This window comes from Thamnophis sirtalis, unplaced genomic scaffold (assembly GCF_051295495.1).
Source record: "Thamnophis sirtalis isolate CommonGarterSnake01/CBP01778 unplaced genomic scaffold, rThaSir2_p1.2 scaffold_6, whole genome shotgun sequence".
In the NCBI taxonomy this organism is placed as follows: domain Eukaryota; kingdom Metazoa; phylum Chordata; class Lepidosauria; order Squamata; family Natricidae; genus Thamnophis; species Thamnophis sirtalis.
This window is the reverse complement of record NW_028261386.1, coordinates 90,773,829-90,791,276: the sequence shown is the minus strand read 5'-3', so window position 1 is coordinate 90,791,276 and position 17,448 is coordinate 90,773,829. Positions and strand designations below refer to the sequence as shown.

Sequence of the window (17,448 nt, the reverse complement as noted above, 5' to 3'; positions counted from 1 at the left end):
AAAACATACAATAACATATAGACACAATGTATAATTAAAATCGAGCAACATTCATTCAACATTCGGGTGGGGGCGGATTATACTCTTTACCCCCAGGCCTGACGGGATAGCCAGATCTTGAGGGCTGTGCGGAAGGTCTGAAGGGTGGTGAGGGTACGAATCTCCACGGGGAGATCGTTCCAGAGGGTCGGAGCTGCTACTGAAAAGGCTCTCCTCCGCGTAGTTGCCAGCCGGCACTGGCTGGCAGATGGCACTCGGAGGAGGCCTAATCTGTGAGATCTTATGGGTCGAGAGAAGGTGATTGGCAGGAGGCGGTCTCCCAAGTACGCAATAAGTAATATGTTTACTTGGAGTAGATAAGAATGGTGCTTAGTTCACTGAAGTAGATGGAAATGAGGATAGAGCTACAAGGAGAGTACAAGTGAAAGCAAATATGGAGGAATTGGGGAAAATAAAATATAAGGATATGCAAGGGTATCATAAGAAGAATAAATAGCAAATGCATAGCTTCTTCATATCATTCTTTGCTACTTTGATACTTTATTATTTTTAAACCATATGGTAATTATCAATTAATTACTGTGGTTACACATTGTAGTTGCATGACACAAATTTCATAGCAACTTTATAATGAGAAAGAAAGCAAGTTACATCAAATTTTAATTTCTATCATACATTCACTACTAAAGTTACTGTACTACATATTAATCTTTTTTGTTCAATCTTGTGGGAAGTTATCATCCAGCCCTCTCCCAGAAAAATGAAATATCCTAGGAAATATTGAAAAGGCAGACTATTTCTCTGGATGTGAAAAGAAACATGTTTTAAAAGACAGAATAGTTGCCTGTAGCTTCCTGCCCATCCCCACTTTGTTAATGGGCCATTGACACCGTCAGGCTAGTCACTTTACATAATAAAGACTTCACCAGCAGCTACAGCAGAAAGGCATGATAATATTGGAACTTTACTCGACTGAACACATGGCATTCTGAGAACTCATCCATACCTGGATTCAAAACAGCCTAGAGAGTAGCCCCCTGCATGGCCTCATGGGAGTCTGACAACCAATCAGAATACATTTCTTACACAGGAACAGGAAACAGAGAGGTGGGACTAAACAGGGTATAAAAAGCCTAGCAAGCCTCTACTTCAGCCCTTTCTCTTCTTCTCCACCAACATTGAAGCATGTGATCACCTTTTCTGTCCAGGGCTCAAGCCATGTGGCCCTGTCCAACAATAAACCATCTTTCCAAGCAGCCTCCATGTCTCCAGTGTCTTCTTCCCCACTTGGAGCTGAACCCAGAAGGACATTTCTTTCAACAATCCAATAAGCAGGAAGAAGCTTATATATATACATATATATTTTGTATTTATATATTTATATCCATCTTTATTATTTTTACAAATAACTCAAAGTGGCAAACATATCCAACACAACAATGATCCTTCTTATAAATAATTTTAGCTAGAATCTAAATATTTGGTATATTTGTTTCTTATGTTCATTTTTACTAACTTCATTCTTGGTGTTTGAATGAGAAAGGTAGAACAGAAAATTACAAAGGGTGTATAGACACGAGGTATTGAGGGCTGTTCTTGGCTTGTGCCAGTCAAAGGGCACTATTACTTTGTCTGGAAGAAACTGGAACAACCTGTTTAACTTTTTGTTTTCTTCTCCACTGATTGGCTGATCAATTAAGGAGGTGGGGACCAATATATTTGTTGCTTTCACCTGTGATGTCATTCTATATAAGCATCACCTTTCTTTGTTATCCTGGGGGTTGTTACTAGCTTTCTAGGACTGCGGTGCTTTGTTTTAATACCTTTTGTTTTGAGTCAGAACAAAGGGTGATTCTGAATGCTTCACTTTTTGTTTAATTATTTATTGTTCTCCTGTCTAAAATAGAGGGAAAGGCTTAATTTGGAGTAGTTAGATGTAGTTAGATTTTCTGTCTGCACTCAGAGAACAATTTGAACTTTTAAATAACTTATCCACATCATATCTAGATCTAAAATTTCCAGTACAAGGAATATATGAGCAATAAAATAAACAAAGTATAAACGCTCCCTTCCTTTTTGCTCTCAGGGGTTTTGGTTGGATTAGGAAAATAAAAATGGGTCAGCTGTGTACCAAGTGTGTTCAATTGCTTTATGACTTTGCTGTCTCAGTGAAAACATTGTTCTCAGGTTTGTTGCTTGACATTAGAGAGTGTTTGGCTCAGATCGCTGATTGCCCTTGCCTAAAACGAAAAAATGTTGAAATGAGGCAGCTCTACAAACCTGTTATTCGTCGCTATGAAGAGGAAACTGCCCAAGAGTTTCTGCAACACGTTGAAAAAGGTGAGACATTTCTGCTTTGAAAGTGTGTCAGTCAATTCTGTTGAATTATTTGTTAGAGCTCTGCTGCTTTGTTTTAAAGTACTATAAGATCAGAGAGTCCTGTTATTTATGTTCCTGGTTGTTTTGTTTTTGTGAATAATGGTGGCACAAAGAAAAGCCTAAATTTAAAGTACCCAAAACAATTATTGGGCAGTTGATTCTCAATTCTAGATTTATTGACTAAATCCCTGCTTTTAAATGTGCAGTTTTGCTTACATGTCAATTACCTTAATTTTTCTTGCCAAAGCTGCCACAATGCACTTTTACATTTTCATTCACGCATTCTCATTTCTTGGCAGGGCAAGAACCATGATGCCTCTGGCATCATGTACAATAAGAAGGGAAAAATAAACCATAGCTTACCAAGCACTATTTTCTTAGAACAAATCTTCACTTTGAGATAATCATCTGCTCAGATGTACAGAAAAAGAATGTTTACTTTTCCAATTCCATTACCACATTCTTCACATCCATTACTAAAAAGAGGAAAATTTTGTTAGGATCTGGGATATTTGAAATTTTAGTAGCAAATGAATTATGGGGACAGACACAGAGAGACATAAAGAATTTTTATACATACTTAGAAAACTCATGGTTTTTTAAAATAAAAAGATACATAATGACAAATTTTATCCTTTTATGTTTATATTTACCTTTTCTTTGTAAATTAAGTTCAAAGTAATTTATAGGAAACTTAAAATACATATAGGGTTGAAATCAATCATTAACTTTCCCTGCAATCACTCAGCATTTTATGCTTATATGTTTCTAAACACATAAAATCCTCACTGAATTATTTGGAGAACTCTCCTGCCTTCTAGATTATTTTTCTCATTATCTCCAGTGCTGGGTTGTTCTTAAGCGTGTACTTATCCCAAAGATGCTTTTTCAAAAGGCAACTGGACTTTGGTTTATTTTTCCCCAAAAGTCTAGTTGCCTTTTGAAAAAGCACCTTTGGGACAACCATAACCTGGATGACTGAGAACATAGCCATAAGCATGTACTTGCTTCCCTTTTTGGCTATGATTCTCATATGTAGCATCACAAATTCACAATCAATATCAACAGAGTAGATTTGTCAATTTACGTGATTTTGTTAGTGAGATTATGATAACTCCTGGAGGAATGAAATCTTAGTTATTGTAAATCTAAATTCATTTGGATCAGATTGTAAATTCCCTCAGTAAAGAGAGTCTGAACCCCAAATCAGTAAAGACAGAAGATGGAGGGAAATTAAACTAAGAAGATAGATGGAAATTATAACAAGAATGAAAGGTAACTAAGGGAAGGAAAGGATGCTAAACTATTTTTTTTTAATGAAGAACAAGATGAGCTTATTCAATTGCTTATTCAGTTCTATCCACTATGTTTTCAAAGCATGCACAGAGAATATTTTCAGATAAAAGAGTTTTTCCCTTTATCTACTTCTTTCAGTTCCATGAATTCTTCAGTACTTTCACTACTTCTGACACAATTCAGAAACTCTTTTTATATTTTTCTCTAAGGTTTTGAAATGTCATCACTTGGCAAGATCTCTTTAGAGGCCTTGAGGACCTTGGCATTTTCTGATCATCCTGGCTTGCAAATGCTTGCTGCTCTCTATTACCTACACATAAGCCAAGACTGTAAGTAAGCAATTGATAGTAATAAGTAGGAAAGCAAAGCACTTCCCCTCTAGCTGAACCTGGATGAACAGGTGTCAGCTTCTGTTTCGCTACTTGCTTTCGGCTGTCATTGAAACGGGGAGGGGAGGCATGGTATTTGGGAGGGGAAGTTTTAAGTACAGGAGTGATTGTAAAAAGGGAGTTTTGTTCTCACCATCTACTGCACATGCTGCAGATAGTGGATTTGCCCGCCAAGGCAACCTGATTATGCTTTTTGAAGATGGAACCCACATGACACCTGAGGGTTGTGCGGATTGGACTATGGGATGGAGTTACCAGGGGGAGGGAGTTGGGTCACATATTGATATCTATGATTACGAGTGCTTTTGCCTCAGATCTTGCTTTGCTTAGCTGCTATCTACTCATAACCAGTAAAAGTACTCTTAATTCTGCAAAATGGAGATAAGTGGTTTCTTTCTTGGTTGCTGAGGGAGGCTTGCCTGACAACAAGGTTTTTTTAAAATTAAAAGACTAATTTAACATTAGAATTTCATACATGCACAATTATATGGAATACTAGGATTCACAGGGGTTCAAGTGTGTGCTAAGTAAGGAGAGTTATGGTGAATGTAGTAAGATAATACAAGTGTAAGGTAAGTCAAAGCAAGATGGAATGTGGCATCAGTGCAAATACAAAAGATTTTAGTCAAAGTGAAAATTACAGCAGAGAGTAGCAACCCAATAGATAGTAGTCTCTTTTTGTAGAAAGTAGAGAGATGAAGAGAATAAGCCAGAAGAGGAGACAGTCCTGACTGACTGAGGCCTTTGGATCACCTGACAGCATCACCTGACTATGTTGTCCCAATTTGGTGCCGAAGCGAATGAAGAACATCAGACACAAGGATTTGCTTCCTTTTATTGAAGCACTTCAGCAAAAGGACCCCCAACCAGCAAAATGCCAGGATCCAAAACAAAGGATTAAGAAGCTTTATACAATTTCATTAAAGCAGAAGACAGGATAAGGCAGGATATATAAAACAAATCATCTAATAAACATTTTAGTAATGATCTAACAATTGTCCTATTGGCCTCTAGGTTAAGGTGACCAGATTTTCAGATTGGTAAAGAGGGACACCATTGGCCGGGGGGGGGGAAGCTAGGCCACGGCGGTTAGTGCCAGCCCGCGGCCTCGCTAGGGACATCTGGTCACCTTAATTATACATATCCTCTCTCTCTCTATCCATCCATCCGTCTGTCTATCTGCCTGCCTATCTGTCTATCTAGTTATGGTATCTCTCCCTCTCTCTCCCTCTCTCTCTCTCTCCTTCTGTCTATCTGCCTGCCTATCTGTCTATCTAGTTATGGTATCCCTCTCCCTCTCTCTCTCTCCGTCCGTCTATCTGCCTGCCTACCTATCTCTCTCTCTTTCTCTCTATCCATCCGTCTATCTGCCTGCCTATCTGTCTATCTAGTTATGGTATCTCTCTCTCTCTCTCCCTCTCCCTCCCTTATCTCATTATCATCTATCTCAGTGTTTCTCCACCTTGAAGACTTGAAAGTATGTGGACTTCAACTCCCAGAATTCTTTCAAGTCTCCAAGGTCTCTAACACACTTTCAAGTCTCCAAGGTGGAGAAACACTGATCTATCTAATTAATATAATTATTTCTCCCTCTCTTTTTCACTCTCTCTCTCTCCCACGCACAAACGCAAATGCATAGGGCAGCCCACCTCACACACAGGTAACGCCGGGCGGCTTACAACATTATGATGCAAACCCAAAGCGAATAGAGTCAGGTGCCTGTGATCCCAACCCTCCTTTCCTGAGGGGGGAGGGCCGTGGAACACTGCAAAACTCTTCTTGGTGGCATCACTCTATGGGGCTTTCACTTTCGCTTGTCCCCCACCCCCAACCTTTCCAAAGCCAAGCTTCATCCGATTCTAACCAATCCCAGCGCCTCTCACATCTCTCCTTTGCAAGCGTCACCCTGTGCAGAGGGCTGGGATGGCAGCTGGAGTCAGATGCCACTGGCGATCTGGGGCTGCTGTAAGCAGGCGCGGGGCTTCGGGGGAGGGGGGATGCGCAAAGCCCCCTCCCCTAATGCTTCCGGCTCTTCTAAAGAAGGGGGTCGGGAGGGCTTGTGCAGACCCCCTCCCCCCTATTCCCGCATCTCCTTGCAGGAACCCCCAATGGCCAGTTGGGACTCTTAGGACTCCAAATCCCATTGCAGGAATCCCCATCCAGCGGCCAAAAGCCTCTTTCTTGACAGCGCTTGACAGCGTTGTTGGGGCCTGCGGGCGAAAGAAAGGACTTTTCTTTTGCCCGCAACAGAGCTTGGGCGGGCGAAAGCAAGCACTTTAATCAGTGGGCTGTGCAGTTCCACCACAAATCCGCAAAGCCCTTCTGCGCAGAGACATAAGCGCGAAGACTAATTCGCGCCGTTCTAAGCGCTAAGGAAAAACGCGACCCTACCGCGATGACATAATCGCAGAGGGCAAATTCGCGCATTCCCAAGCACTCAGTACCCTAAACCTAACCCTAAACCTAACCCTAAACCTAACCCTAAACCTAACCCTAAACCTAACCCTAACCCTAACCCTAAACCTAACCCTAAACCTAACCCTAAAACAACCCCCTAAACCTAATCCTAACGCTTACCTTAATTGAAGTCAGCTTTCTGCCGCGGCGCCGTTTTAAAGTGCCCTTCTGTTGCTGTGCTGTTGTCGCGGCGGGGATGACGTGTGGTGATGACGTCGCGGCTTTAGCGCCACGATTTTATCACCGCGATTTTGACCAGCGCGGTTTTGTCATGCCACGGGCTGTGCGCAGGGAGGAATATCTCCTCTCCTCTCTGCACGCATCCCACTGATTAAAGTGCCTTCTTTAGCCTGCATCAGAGCTCAGGCGGGATGCGGGTGAAAGAAAGGACTTTTCTTTCGCCTGCATCAGAGCTCGGGCAGGCGAAAACAAGCACTTTAATCAGTGGGCTGCGTGCAGGGAGGAATATCTCCTCTCCTCCCTGCACGCATCCCACTGATTAAAGTGCCTTCTTTCGCCCACATCAGAGCTCGGGCAGGATGCGGGCAAAAGAAATGACTTTTCTTTCGCCCGCATCAGAACTCGGGCGGGCGAAAGCAAGCACTTTAATCAGTGGGCTGCACGCAGGGAGGAATATCTCCTCCCTGCACACATCCCACTGATTAAAGTGTCTTCTTTTTGCCCGCATCAGAGCTCGGGTGGGATGCAGGCGAAGGAAAGAACTTTTCTTTCGCCCGCATCAGAGCTTGCCCGCCCGAAAAATCGGGACTTTTTAAAAACGCCCTGGGACATGGGACAAATTGTTATAAAGCATGACTGTCCCGCTGAAATCGGGATGTCTGGTCACCTTACTCTAGGTGTCCCTATTCCTAAGACTTGGCTAATGAATGCTCTAGGAATTATCTAATACAGATTCTATTTGCTCCAGGCCATCCAAACTCCTAATTTCTAGCTGAGCTATGCAAGATGTCTAACTTTTTATTATTTTTATCAGCTTGTCACAAGCTTTGCACGTCCATATTCCCTGTGAATAAGCATTCTTTGTTCTTGCCAGACAGACTCCACAATTACAGGCTTCCCAGTCTTCTTTCAAGTGTATGCCATAACCTTGCTTTGTTTTAGCAGACAACCATCAACTAAATGCTTAAAGTATTTTCTTTGGCTTGCATATTGAGAAGTATTGAGCAAGGGGAAGCCCTTGGCTCATAGGACTCTGGGAAGTTTGGTGTATAAAGAGAGGAAAACATTCCTGTATAAAGTTGATATACTAATTCAATTTAACTGTATCATTTTTCTATAGATGTACTTAATTTAATTCTCAGATTAAATCCCACCTTCCTTTCACGAACTTGACTGTGGGTTCATCTCATCTCTGCTCTTAAGGAACGACAAATTGGTTGTTGAGCTGCCTTGAAGATTCATTTGGAGAGATCAAAATGTATCACTGCGGAATGTTATATCTTGGGACATAATAAGTTCAGTTGCTAATCAGCAGCTGTTTACTAGGGTAGCAAACATATAGTTAAATAGGACTTAAACTTTCAGAGAGGGCCTTTTTGGCAACATTAAGTCTTTCACTTTCAGGTGGAAGTTAAGATTACAGTTGAAAAGTGCGTACAAGCATTCTCAGCCTATGAAGATGGAGTCACATTGCTCTTCATTCTGTTACGACAGAGAGTGCTATACTTTTCACCATAGAATCAGATGTTTAATGGAGGACACACTTTGGCTGATTGTTTCTTCGATTTATACACTGGATAAGTGGTGGGATTCAAGTAATTTAACAGCCAGTTCTCTGTCCTAATGATTTCTTCCAACAACCAGTTTGCCAACTAGCATGGAAGCTCAAGGGATCCTAGAAGAATTTTCTATCTTGATTTTAGCAACTTGCTCTTATGGAAACAGGATATGATAATCCAATATACTGTGAGCCAGTGGTGGGTTGCTCCCGATTTCGCCTGGTTCAGCTGAACCAGTAGTAGCGGTGGTGGGAGGCCCCATATGCGCGCAGGAGTGCGGCGAACCAGTAGTAAGAATATTTGCAACCCAACACTTTCCTTCGAATTGTAGAAGCTGCTACATGAGAATTTTATGTATATGAAGTTCTGGTGTGTGGTAGAATGCATTGCTATCAGCACTGTTTATAAATCCGAGGGTTTGCATAGGATAGGTTGGTGGAAGGCATCTTCTGAAAGCGGACTAGTTATGACTGCTTTTGTGCTTGAACATCCACAGTTCCAAGACAAACGATCAGTGTTCTGAATGTTCAAATATTTCTTCTCATTTTAGCAGTAAACATCCATCTGTCCCAAGAGCATTTGGAAGCATATTATGCTTTGTTGAAGTCTAATGATTTGGAGGTTCAGCAGATTTCATCCTTATCCCTGCTCGGTTTTTTATTAGAAGGAAATGGTGAGTGGATAACCAAGAAATCTCTTTCTGAGAAATTTGAATGCTTAGAATGTGAGTTCTTTTCAGCTCTGCCCCTAAAGAACTACAAGTTGGTTTTTGAACTGCCCTGCAGATTCATTTGGAGAGGGAAATGCTTCAGTAGTGCAAAATCCAGTCTGATTATGGACTGGATTAAAGTATACATATTTACAAATTGATTTTATTTCATTTCATTTACATATCATTAAAATGAATATAGTAAAACTTCCAATCATGTTGAATAATTTACCTTGTCCTATTAAAATTATACTTCTATCACAGTTGCTTACGATTTGGGGACCATAAAACTCAAGATTGACAGGTGCACATATAGCCCTTGGCACTCCATTATTTTGCACCTGAAGTCTGTAGCTGATAATAAATTTGTTAGATTCTTGCACCAATGAAATGATTTATTTCTGAAAGTGGATTTTACTTCCTAGTCAAATGGAACATTTCTCTAATACTGAGTAAAAATTACACTAGCTTTTTGCTATCTTCAGTATTAGTTAAATACTAAACTTTGTATTTAAGGTTATTTACTATTAAATATATTTAGCATTTAATCTATAATAATGTTTAAGATTATTTACTACTATCTTTGTTTACAAGCAGTAACTAAGGAGCATGTCATAGAAATGGATTTACTTGAGCCAATCCTAGAGCTACTTGAATCGGATGATATCACAGTCCAGGGTAATTCCTGTGCCTGCTTAATGATGCTGGCTGACTCAGGTGAGCAGGGTTCCCAAAGGTCAGGCTTATGGTAATGGTTAAGGTCAGCAACAATTCCACTGCCTGTAGTAATTTCCTGTACTTTTTGAGCTCTAATTTACATCCATTTGAATCTCCCCTAGTTTTATCCTACAAAAACAACTCTATAAAAGAGAAGATGGGCTGAAAACAGTGACTGCCACAAAGCCCCCCAGTATGGTGAATGAGTGAAGGATCAAAATTAGCTCTCTCTAGCCCAAGTTCAGCACCATAATTATTATACTGCACTGATTACAGCTATGAATACTTTTCTTTTTCCACACTTACACCCCCCATCCCATTTGTTTGAAGAGCTGTTGAATTATGCAGATGTGTACATTTGTATTATATGGATAGGAATGTTATTTGCTTCGTTTATCTTTAATTTATCTTGGACTGCAAAGCAAGATATATAGAGAGTTTCAAAAGTGGGCAACAGGTGGCCATTATGATGAGGTAGCCATGGGCCCTCAAGATTCTCTGGAGTATTCTTTCTGCCTCCCAGATAGGCACTGCAATAAATTCCCAGCCATTTTATTACAACAGTTGCTATAAAATCTGTTCTACATAATCACTGCCCAAAGAAATGTCACTGTGTCACATGGCTAGAGTCTTCAGCGTATCAAAAGAAAGAAGATGGCAGCCTCAAAACATCTTTCCGCTTTCAAGGCTTGGGTACTCAAACCCAAGTTAGCCTAACTTTTTATTTCATTTTCGGCTAACTGGTATTTGAAAGAAGCTTTCAACCAGGCAGCCAAACTGTCTTCTCCTTGCTGTTTGCTCATTCTGTTGCCATACCCTGTTCCAGAGGGCTCTGCAACTGTTCTCCTCCAGTGTGGCACTTCAGAATACATACAGTATTTAATATGCTTTGCTTGATTAAAATGTCTCGACAGTTATTATCCTAAGGCAACTTGTAGCAATAGTTCTCATTGCAGGCTTACAACTATATTCATAGCACACAAAACCATAGCTTGAGAGTTGAAGATTAGGCCCAATGTTAAGTCTCTAATCTTGAATGATTGCTTCCAAGCTCAACACAGCCAAGCCTCCCTTAATGTTGTGGCCTGCCAGTAGTCAGCAGAACTGGCAGCAGATTCGGACAGTGACAAGGTTTGGGAGGAAAATGGGCCAGTCCTGGAGTCTGGGGAAGGCTTTGATGAAGGCCCTGTATCGGAGGCAGAGAGGAGGCCAGAGTACATATGCCAGTTATCAGCTATCTTCAGAGTCAGACATCAGTGAGGCAGATAAACAGCTGGAGCCTGTTCACAGTGTGCACATGCGCAGAATTGCCAGATGAAGGGAACAGGGGTCGACTTGGGAGTAAGGCCACAGGTGGATGATAAATGGCTCTCCCAGAGGAAATAAAAGAAGAGTGAAAGGGGAACCGAGTTTGCAGGAGACAATTAGTTCCCTTAATTGTTTCGTGACTCTCTGAGACTCCTTTTGCAGATATCGGCCTGGCAGCTGTCCAAGCCAGATAAGGTCTGTGACTGTAAATCCTCCCTTGAAAGACTGGATGTGAATGAGCAGAATTCACAGTAAATTAATAAAAGGGTTTTTTGTTGGGACAAGGAGTTTGCTGCATGCTCTTGGGAAGCCTAGGTCAGAACACTTAATATGTCTTTTTCTCTGCTGCTTCTTTCAGAGGCTTGTCGGAATGCAATTGCAGCAGCCGGAGGAACGATACCCTTACTCTCCCTTTCTAAATCGCACAATATTGGTGTTCAACAAAATGCCGTTCAAGCTATTTTCAACCTCACACGATCAGGTAACATGGCAGCTGTGATTTTTTTTCACTGCTAAATGGAAGAATAGTTAGAAAAAGAGAATTAGAGATAGGTTCCATTCAGGACTTTTTGGTAACATTTGTATTTCAATAATTTTTAGAGAAATTTTAGAGTTTAAGTTAAACATAAGGTAAAGGTTCCCCTTGTACATATATTATGTCCTAGTTGTTCCTGACTCTAGGGAGCGGTGCTCATCTCCGTTTCAAAGCTATCTGAAGTGTCGCTGTGGTCATGTGGCTGGCATGACTAAATACCGAAGGCACACAGAACGCTGTTACCTTTCCACCAAAGGTGGTCCCTATTTTTCTACTTGCATTTTTACTTGCTTTCAAACTGCTAGGTTGGCAGAAGCTGGGACAAGTAACGGGAGCTCACTCCATTACGTGGTGCTAGGGATTTAAATTGCCGACCTTTCTGATTGACAAGCTCAGGGCCTTAGCCACTGAGCCACTACATCCCTAAGTTAAACACTAGTGCCTACTTAATTTAGGAAATGCAGAAAATCTATGCAGCAAAGAGTGAATATGTGAAGCTGGTTGCTGACTATTAAAGCTGTATTCTGTTTGTGGGATCGGGGGGAGATTTTTATGAACACACTATTGTTTTGTGGATGTATTGAATTAATAACATTGCATTGCCATTTTGCATTTTTTTAAAAATAGCATTATATATAGTACAATCATTTCCAGCTGCTTTTTAATTACTACATGAATCCAAATCTCATATAAATGCTACCTCATCAGGACACATTTTTCTGGGATATGCAATCCAGATTTTGTTGTCATGCAGAATAAGATAGCCATATTCTTTTAATTCTATTTGCAGCCTTTGATAACAAAGTAATTACCCAGCAATTTTATTGTTCATGCACACAATAGCAATAAAATAAACTGGTTTTCTTGCAAGTATGTTTTTGCGAAAATACAATTTCTTTAGTTTTTAAGTATGGTATATACTTAGGTAGCAGTGATAAGATCCAAGTAACTGATTACAGTTGCCATTTGAGTGTTAATCTGTTCCTTTACAGAATGGATTCAAAGGGTTTTGGTTCGTCAAAGTGCTCTCCCAATTCTCACCAGTTTATTAGAGTCTCCTGACACAGACGTTCAGGTAACATTTGTATCCATCCATTCAGTAAAACTTGAAACTGAACATCATTAGTCTGATGATTCCAGAACCATTATGCATTGTTGAATTCAAAATTGTCCTGAGACAGAACCTGAATTCGCAACTGAGTTGAAAGACCCAACAAAAAAGACAGTCTGAAACCTTATAGATAGTAACCAACATTTAAAAAAAAGTTTTATGGATGAGTAAGTTTTCCACGGGAAAGATAAGAACTATTTGATCTGAGAGCCAGTTGTTCATATTTTGAAAGAAATTGTGAGAGACGTCACAGCAGCTGAAGCGAATGTGGTCTTCTTTGCTTTGTTGCCTTTGTTCAGAGGTTTGAAAAAATGTACTTTGGAACAACTCTAGCACTACTTTTTGTTCTTGGCTTTTTGTCTGACATAATCACGGATGGCCATTGCTCTTCTTAAGTTTTAAGTTTTGAACCAATATTTGATTTTCCTTCCATCAATATTGGTAAGGGAGAATTATATGCTGGGGAAAAAAGTGATGTGCTCCTCCTTCCCTTTCAAAATATTTTCTGGTTGTGGGCAGGGTGGGGGGGTGTTTTTTATGGGCAAAATAGATATTTTAAATCTTTAATTTTTTTTTACCATATAGAAAAATGGGTTTGAACATTTTGCCCTCATCCACTGCAAATCTGTGCCTATAACTGTAAGGTAACAAGGGAGTAGAAAGTATTCCACCACCCCCTCCAAACATTGCTGCATTGTTGTAAAAAAATGCCTGAGGAAGGTCTCCCAAACATTCTTTGTACAATCTTCCTTTTTATACATAATCAAGTAAAAAAATATATTTACTGTATTGTGATTAAGACTAACATTAACAGGAATCCATTTGGGAGAACATTGGTCTTCAGGTGGAAAGTAGAAGTAATTGAAGCAGACAATAATTTCCACGCTTCTAAGCCTCACAGAATAGATATGTGAATTTCAGTTTATCAGCTAATCTTCACACTTAACCCACAATTTATGTAAGATCAGGTCCATCTAAATGGACTGTAGTCACTTTTCATTTTTCAGAAAGATGTTACAGTGCCCAACCAGAAACATAGGAAGGAAGCTTTCATATGGAATTGGCCCCAGCTGATATTGCTGAAGCTTTGGGAGCCATTTTCTTTTTTTAGTTCACTGTGCTTTTCTGTATTTTTTCCTGTTATCTGCAAAGAGGCAAAAGAATATATTTCTCCACTTGGCATGCATTCCATAAAAATCTATTGAAAATTGATTTTAAGTATTATATTAGCATAACATATGGTCTTTTCTCTCAAGCCTAAACTCTGGTATTAGAATCTTCACATCTACTGCAGTCATATGTTTGCTCAAGAACTGAGCAATTCCATTTGAATTCACTGCTTACAGAGTTCTCATTTGACATCCCAGAGCTTTGGATAGGATCCTGAACTCTTAACTAGAACCATGTATGGTCCTTGATAGGTGTGTGATGGGTTCTTAGTACAGTTTTAGAACTTTAAGCCATAAAGTGTCTCCATCTCAAACTTCTTATATATTTTTCATTGCTTTTGTGATGAATCAAAAGTTACTAAGTTACTACACATTATTCAGAGGTAGACCAGACAACATGATCTTTATTTCTCCGACCCATTGTAGTCCAACTCTTGTCTCTTTACTGCATCTATACCAAAGTTGCATTCTGTCCTTACAGTACTACAGTTGTGCTGCTCTCAGCAATGTGGCTACAAATTCACAGCACCACAAAGCTATGCTTCACGTTGGTGACAGGTTTCTTCTGCAGACTCTGCTTTCTCTCTTGTCTTCAGGTGTGGACAAGGTAAAGCTTGGGATTGTTGGATAACGATGATGCTGTATCTATTTGTATATAGATACAATTCAATGGTGGGATTCAAATATTTTTACTACCGGTTCTGTGGGTGTGGCTCGGTGAGCATGGCGTGGCTTGGTGGGAATGGCATGATGGGAGTGGCAGGAGATGGATACTGCAAAATCCCCATTCCCTCCTGAACAGCTGTGATTTGGGAGGCAAAGAATAGATGGGGGGCGGCCAATCAGAGGTGGTATTTACCGGTTCTCCGAACTACTCAAAATTTCCACTCAGGTCAGAACTACTCAAAATTTCCGCTCAGGTCAGAACCTGCTGAATACCACCTCTGATACAAATGCTAGCAGTAACTTTTTTGGTCTGGGGATTATACTTTGTCTTTGCAGCCTTCCTGGGAGGCCATAAGACATGGACAGTGATTTTATGACTGACATTGGTAAAACAAATGATTTGGTATTTTGGGAAGTGTTGGGAAGATTTGTGGGGGAGATTTCAGAATTTTTAAGGACTGCAATGAGCTACAGTATTAATTTAATCAATCCACAAAAGCTACTCTCACACACATGTAAAACACTGATGGTATAGTTTTAAAGTATCAAAGCTGGGTTATGTTGTGACAGAGAATCTTTTTACTCTCACATTTCTCATATTTGAAGCATATTCCATCCAAATATCCTGGTGATAAAGAAAGTGTTTAAATAAAACGAACGTGAACCTGTCAGTCATTTGGATTGTTTTTGCAGGCAAGAGTGCTTTTTCTCACCTCCTGATTTGCTTGTGTCTTTCAACTAGATTTCAAACCAGGCTTGTTTTTGTCTCAGGAATTTAGCCACAAATGGTAAGTAGAGACCTAATATGGGAGTAAAAGAAAAATTGCCAGCAGGCAACCAACCTCAGTCTTACAGAACAAAAAATGTCACACACCCCCCATGTTATTTTGTACTGTGCCTAGCCTTTGGAAAGAATGTCCTCAGCTTGTTCTTTACTCTGTGAAGTAGGAAGAATGTTATATTTTGGTTTCAGGCACACCTATTGTGTTGAAGCTTTTTCTGGTTTAATAAAACTTGCAGTAATGAAGTCCCAGACCAGTCAGGCAGGTTTAGAGAAGAGCAGTCCTCTTATTCTAAGTCCAGCTATAAGGACGTCTACATGATCTAGGGTGATTTTTCTTGGAAGTCCTCTATTCATTAAAAAAATATCAACCCAGTATTATACTATTTAATATTAAATGTATAATATAATGTTATAATAACAAAATTGTAAGATTGGCTTGGTACATGACATTCATTTCTAGCACTGATGAATTGGAAAAATGCTTTATCAGACTAGAGTTTCATACTAATAATTAGAAGAAGCTGACAAGAAATGTTTGGTGATAAACTGTCCCTGACCTTGCAACTAGTCTATGTTATTATGTTCTTATAATGTAATTATTCCTCTGTGTGTGTTTAAATCCAAATTGTTCTAGCTAGAGTATTCAAGGTCATTAATACAGATTACAGCTGCCAAGTCACACTCTTTTATCATCCTAAACTCCCCCAATTATATGCATCTAAACTAAACAAAAATTAGTTTCAATGCTACTTTTTCTAACAAGCAGTTAGCCACGTGCACTATTAGATAATTCTTGAGCCAAAAAAAAATAAGAGTCGGCCTGTCTGCTCCTGTGGTGAAGAAAAAAGCAGCGGCCCCATCAAAAATATATAACATTGACAGAAATTTGAGAAAAAAATGATTTTTTTCTGTAATCACAGCTCTCTAAATCTTTTAGAAGAGATGTCTTGTAACGAATGGAAATGTGAACAAAGCATCTCTTCTCTGATCAGCACAGCATACACATGGGAAAAAGCAGAATAGGTTTCTTTGTTTGGTGCCTTCAAGTCGGTCTTGACTCCTGGCAACCGTCTGGACAAATCCCTGCAGTTTTCTTGGCAAGATTTCAGAAGTAGTTTGCCACTGTCATCTTCCTGGAACTGAGAGAAAGGAACTGGCCCAAGGTCACACAGCTGACTTTGTGCCTCACGTGGAACTAGAAGTCGTGGTCTCCTGGTTCATAAGCTGGTGTCTTAACCCCCAGCACAGAACTGCCTCTGTTTAGTATGTTTATCTGATGATAACACCACCATCTCCTCTGATTCAGTGGAGCTTGCATTTGATTTCTGGTGGATGAAATATTTAAGAAAGGCCCTTGCCTTTATTTACTTTGGTCCTAGTAAAGAAGCACTACTGTTAGATTTCTCTTAGCTTTTCTTGGATTCTTGTCACCTGGCTAGCAATGTCCTTTATAAATCTTTGCTTCAACTTTCTATTAATCTTTCTAATTTTCAGAGGTTTTTTTTTTTTTACTTTCTACATTGGATAGCGTAATGGATTTACAGGGTACTTAATTATAAAATTTAAGAATAAATGGCTTTATATTGCAAACAAGGGGCAGCATTACTCTTTTACAAAGATTTTAATTTGTGGGAGAAATGCACACAAACACACAGATAAGTTTTGCAGGAGAATTGAGCCATTCGTTTCATCGATGAAGCAGTGATCTCTAAGTGGATTCTATAATTGACACGTTTATTAGTATAATTCACTCTGTTAAAGTCTGTACATAAAATCAAGTCCAAATTCCCATCTTGGTACAAATTCAGGTAACCACCAGTCCAATTTAAGACCTAAAGTGTTACTTTTGTGCTTGTACCGCAAACAATTTTCTGCAAAACTTCACTCCCCAGGTTCTTATTTAGATTTGACATACATAGTGAACTTAGCACAGAGGTGGAGAACCTATTTCAGTGCTGGATTGAATTGGTGGTTAGCAAACACATGAGGTAGAGGGCAGGGGTAGGTTCCGGCAGGCACTACTGCTGGTTCACTCGTGGGTACTGTGCATGCTCAGTACAATAAAATTTGTTCTGCGCATGCGGAGAAACGAAAAACAAGATAGCACCGCCCGGAGAAGCAGTTTGGGGGAGGCGTAGCAGGCCTGGATCGCTGCCGGATCCAGTGACCCAGGCCACCAAACCACTACT

At 40.0% G+C, this 17,448-nt stretch overlaps 1 protein-coding gene across 7 annotated transcripts in view; it reads left to right on the top strand.

Moving 5' to 3' along the window:
* The first annotated feature begins 1,797 nt into the window (after positions 1-1,797).
* LOC106555141 (uncharacterized) overlaps positions 1,798-17,448 on the top strand; it is a 52,762-nt gene continuing 37,111 nt past the window's right edge. For 3 of the 7 annotated variants that reach the window (XM_087718403.1, XM_087718401.1, XM_087718397.1), the window contains exons 1-8: positions 1,798-2,340; positions 3,885-4,004; positions 8,811-8,933; positions 9,564-9,686; positions 11,353-11,475; positions 12,522-12,604; positions 14,291-14,416; positions 15,218-15,263. In XM_087718403.1, the coding sequence (XP_087574529.1) occupies positions 2,115-2,340; positions 3,885-4,004; positions 8,811-8,933; positions 9,564-9,686; positions 11,353-11,475; positions 12,522-12,604; positions 14,291-14,416; positions 15,218-15,263 (970 nt within the window). In that variant the 5' untranslated portion in view covers positions 1,798-2,114. The remainder of the gene's footprint in view (positions 2,341-3,884; positions 4,005-8,810; positions 8,934-9,563; positions 9,687-11,352; positions 11,476-12,521; positions 12,605-14,290; positions 14,417-15,217; positions 15,264-17,448) is intronic. The other 4 variants (XM_087718400.1, XM_087718399.1, XM_087718398.1 and 1 more) reach the window with 4 other exon arrangements.